At 51.3% G+C, this 4,244-nt stretch overlaps 2 protein-coding genes across 6 annotated transcripts in view; one reads left to right on the top strand and one right to left on the bottom strand.

Annotated features, from left to right (window-relative positions):
* Positions 1 to 3,140, top strand: part of GON4L (gon-4 like) — a 32,567-nt gene extending 29,427 nt beyond the window's left edge. For all 3 annotated transcript variants that reach the window (XM_035903934.1, XM_035903933.1, XM_035903932.1), the window contains 3 exons: positions 312 to 1,095; positions 1,533 to 1,635; positions 2,571 to 3,140. In XM_035903934.1, coding sequence (XP_035759827.1) covers positions 312 to 1,095; positions 1,533 to 1,635; positions 2,571 to 2,720 — 1,037 coding nt within the window. In that variant the 3' untranslated portion in view covers positions 2,721 to 3,140. The remainder of the gene's footprint in view (positions 1 to 311; positions 1,096 to 1,532; positions 1,636 to 2,570) is intronic.
* A 103-nt stretch (positions 3,141 to 3,243) lies between these two features.
* The window catches only part of MSTO1 (misato mitochondrial distribution and morphology regulator 1), a 3,969-nt gene continuing 2,968 nt past the window's right edge, over positions 3,244 to 4,244 (bottom strand). For 2 of the 3 annotated variants that reach the window (XM_035903939.1, XM_035903937.1), the window contains 3 exons: positions 4,040 to 4,138; positions 3,821 to 3,939; positions 3,244 to 3,637 (listed from right to left, as the gene is read on the bottom strand). In XM_035903939.1, coding sequence (XP_035759832.1) covers positions 3,399 to 3,637; positions 3,821 to 3,939; positions 4,040 to 4,138 — 457 coding nt within the window. In that variant the 3' untranslated portion in view covers positions 3,244 to 3,398. Of the gene's footprint in view, positions 3,638 to 3,820; positions 3,940 to 4,039; positions 4,142 to 4,244 lie in introns of all 3 variants that reach the window. The other variant, XM_035903936.1, reaches the window with a different exon arrangement.

Below are 4,244 nucleotides of genomic sequence, written 5' to 3'. Positions count from 1 at the left end.
CGGTTGGGCTGGGGGAGCTGAAAGGGCTTTGCCACCCAAACGATTCTGTGATTCTATGATCACTTCGTCATACAGCAGCTGCTTGTAGTAACCAACAGTGGTGAAGAGTGCAGAGCACCGCCTTGAAGTACGGGATGGGTAAACTGCACATAGAATTACAAAGTTGCTCCCAAACTGTGTTCTCATTTACAGCATTATGCTCTAGAATTTTAAAAAAAACACCCAAAAAAGTCTGGAAAAGTAAATTAATGAAGCCTCCAGAAGTTTTTCTTACTAACAGCTTGTCTGATCTTGTTTGGGTTTCTCATCAGGAGCTCACCTGGAAGGAAGGAATGTCTCCAGCAGACACGCGTCTGACAAAGCTGCACTGCCTGATGATCAGGTTCCAGACCCAGGTGTCAGTGCTGCTGCGAATACTGCGAAGGACAGTGACTCTGCTGGCACTGGCCCCAGATGGACACATCTACAAAAAGCTACTCTAAATCTACCTCAAGAAACCAAAGACTGCCCTTGCGCTGTGCGAAGTGAGGGACTAAACCAGCAACATCAGGGAAGTGGGGTTGCTGCCCCCGGGCGGAGCAGAGATCCGCTGCTGTCTTCTCATTCTGCTGCAGCGAAAGGTTTAACGGGACCTGGTTCCTCCTCTGGAAAGAGTTTGTGTCAGACTGAGGGGCTCCACTCTGATACAGCAGATAAGCTCCCACTCTTGGGTCACGCTTCAAAATTAGGCGTGAAAGAACTTGAGGGACCACCTTTGCCTCTGCAAGAAAAACCTGAAGCAAAGCAGGGCTGGGTAACACCGGGTAGAAAACCCACCCTGGGTAAGAGCTGCAGCTCCCAGTCCCCTGATGAGCACAGTTTGGAAGCCGATGATCCGGGCTGCAGTGGAAACTTCCCCGAGAGCCGGTTAAAGTCAAATGCGAACAACGGCTTCCAGGCGCGTCAGCATTCTGAGCAGCTGGAATACAGAGGGGTTACTGCCTCCCTGGGGCAGAAGGAAGAGGAGCAGCAACAGCAGCGAGTCACAGAAGCAACCGTGTGTGCCAAGAACAGCAAAGTCAGCTCGACGGGGGAGAAGGTTGTGCTTTGGACCAGGTAGATCTGCCTGACCCGTGCATTCCGTACTTGCCTTCAGCTTTCCTCTGAGAGAGTTTCCTTTATTTTCATCCTGCGTTCCCATTTTCTAACATCTTCTGCCCCCTCCCTTTGAACATTCCTGTCTTGTTTCCTCTAACCACAGCCCCTCACAGCTGACGTCTTGCTCCTGTGAGAAATGCTGTCTGCTCATCGCAGTGTAATTGCCATAGTACTTCAGGCTGGGGAAGAACTATTTTTCTCCTTGAAAAAGCTTAAAAATAGGCTCAATGCAGTGCTGCTTACGTGTCCTGTGAGTGGGGGTGGTAGTAATGAGGCTGCTGGACTTGCGCCGGGATCGTTACCCTTACCTGGGAACAGGCCCCTCGCGCTCGGGGTGGCTGAAGCGTGTCCGTGCTTTTGTGGGCTGTTCTCATGGCTATTGTACCATTTTGCAGGGAGGCCGACAGAGTCATCCTTACCACCTGTCAGGAGAAAGGAGCCCAGCTGGAGACTTTCCATGCCATCTCGCAGAAACTGGGCAACAAGACGGCTAGTGAGGTGAGGGGCTGGGGTGGAAAGGCTTCCGTCGGCTCCAGTGGATGGGGAGAAAGGAAGGGGGAGGTTTGCTGTCGTATTAAGTCTCTCAAACTTAACTTTGATTTGATGCCGCATCAGAGAAAAATAATCCCCATTGCAAATAAAAAAAACCAAACCCAACCCTGATCTGTTCTGGTGGAGCCCAAAATCGTGGCTGCCACAGTCCCTTTTACATCACTGCCATTCCAGCCTTGTATTTGGTACCAGCATTGTTGCAGTGACTGCTGCCTGGGTCTCCAGCCTTCTACTTAAAACACAAGGAATCTGTTGGGTTTTGCCTCTTAACCTTCCCCACACCACCTAGGAATCTTCCCAAACACACAATCCCAGCCTGGCCGGGGTTGGAAGGGACCTCCAGAGATCACCCAGTGCCACCCCCCTGCCCAAGCAGGCTCACCCAGAGCAGGGGGCACAGGACAGCGGCCAGGCGGGGGTTGATCTCCAGAGAAGGAGACTCCACAGCCCCCCTGGGCAGCCTGGGCCAGGGCTCGGGCACCCTCACAGTCAACAAGTTCTTCCTCCCGTTCAACTGGAACCTCTTCTGCTTCAGGTTGTGCCCATGGCCCCTTGTCCTGGCGCTGGGCACCACTGGGAAGAGTCTGGCTGCGTCCTCATGACCCCCACCCTTGAGATATTTGTAGGTGGTGATGAGATCCCCTCTCAGCCTTCTCTTCTCCAGGCTGAACAAGACCAGCTCCCTCAGCCTTTCCTCTTTCTTCCAAAGAAAACAGAACAACCCCGTGCTCTTCCATTTCTCTTTCCTTTCTGATTGACTCTTGCATAAAATGCACTTGTCGGCTTTTTAGCGTAAAGGCACAAAGAGCCTGAACTAGGAAACGCCCATTTTGGGCCGGCTCTTACGTGCCTCATCATCTTGGATTTCCCGTGTTCCTCAGGTGTCCCACAGGTTCAGAGAACTGATGAAGCTGTTTCATACGTCCTGTGATGGGAGCTCAGAAGATGAGGAGGACGCAACTAGCACCAGTAACACGGACCAGTTGTCAGATAAAGATCTTCTGCTTTCTGAGGAAGAACCCGATGACTAAGGCTCCTCCCGCGTGATCAGCCACTGACTGAAGCGGGAGAGTTGTTTGCCAGTTTGCTGCTAGACAGGTGCTGTGGATAAAGGAAAAATATTTGCACAGGTACTTACAACAGCACCTTTTTCTTGTTCACTTTCCCGCTACACCTGACGAGCTGCACTTCTCAATCTGTACCAACCTGAAGGAAGGCATTAGGGTGAGAACGTCCCCTAGAACCTACACGGGGGGAGCTTCAGCAATGAAATGACAGAAGTGACACCTCGGTCCGCGGTGAAGGCTGGGCCCCCAGCCTTTGACAAAAACATGTAAATGTTGTAGCACAAGATGTCTGTTTTCATGGGGAACACACACATGATTTTTTTGTTTGTAAGCTTTCCCCCTGTGTTGATTGTATGTGGGAAAGTTACAATCTTGAATTCTGTATTTATTGTGTGGTCTTATTCTAACAGGCAGAGCAAACTCACTTTGCAGAGTTAAAAAACCCAACCAAACCATAAAAACCAGCCCCAAAAAAGTAGCTTTTCTCCTCTCCAACACAACTGCCAGTAGCCGGGTGACTTCACCCAGCCTTTGTACCAGGAGGCTGCTGAAAGGGAAGGAGCAGTTGGGCCATCTTAAAAGCCATTCCCTTTATTTTGAGAGCAATCTCATTCTTTCACTAGCGCTTGTAATAAAGGTGAGTTAGTCTGAATCCGCTTCATCTTCAGATTCGTCTGCCTCCAGCCCCGTTTCATAGCACTCGGACAGAGTTCTCAGCTCCTGTAAGGCCTCCTGGAAGTCCTCCTGCTCCACTCCAGCAGAGAAGAAGCTGGCCCAGCGCCGTGTGTTCAGCTTCTGGAGATCCTTGTATAAGCCGTAGAGGAGCGTGTGCAGAACCGGTGACGACTGCAGGGCCGCGAGGACCGGGATGCTTTCCACAGCTGCAGGGACAAACATCTTTACTAAAACATACCAATCAAAATTTTATTTTCCCTGCTGCTTTACTTGAGCTCAGCGTAGCACAAGAGTCCCTTAACACTCCTCATTTTTGCCCTACAAACACTCAACTATTTCTTTAGTAATTCTTTTTGGCCTCTGTTACATGACCAACAGGGTCCCGTTACCTGGGGAGGAGTAACTGGGGGGTTTGTCCAGGAGGAAGCCTTGTCTGCTCAGAAGAGGAGAAAAAAACTGGGGGTATGGAGGTAGGGTGATACATGGCTGCTCGAGCACGTGGGATGTGCTGTAAGGAAGAAGGGGAATAAAGTTACACAAAAGTTGCTCTACCTCCAGTTTCCAGTTGAGCGTTCCCCGAGCTGTTAAGAAAAAAGCCCGTTACCAACCTGAACGCCCCAGGGAACACGGTGTGTAAGTAATGCTGCAGCGCCTGCTCCGTGCTCTCACAGGCGTGGAGTGGAGAAGGGGGCGGCTTTCCTGGCGAGCTGCTGCAAGGAAAAGCAATTCATCAAGCCCAACCGCCCCCCTACCCCTGCCATCCCACCCCCAAACCCTGGCCCTCAGCACCGCCTCTGCCCGGCTGTTAAATCC

Source organism: Egretta garzetta, unplaced genomic scaffold (assembly GCF_000687185.1).
Source record: "Egretta garzetta isolate BGI_Z169 unplaced genomic scaffold, ASM68718v1 scaffold141, whole genome shotgun sequence".
In the NCBI taxonomy this organism is placed as follows: domain Eukaryota; kingdom Metazoa; phylum Chordata; class Aves; order Pelecaniformes; family Ardeidae; genus Egretta; species Egretta garzetta.
Note: the sequence above shows the minus strand (reverse complement) of the source record. Positions and strands in the feature narration are given on the sequence as shown.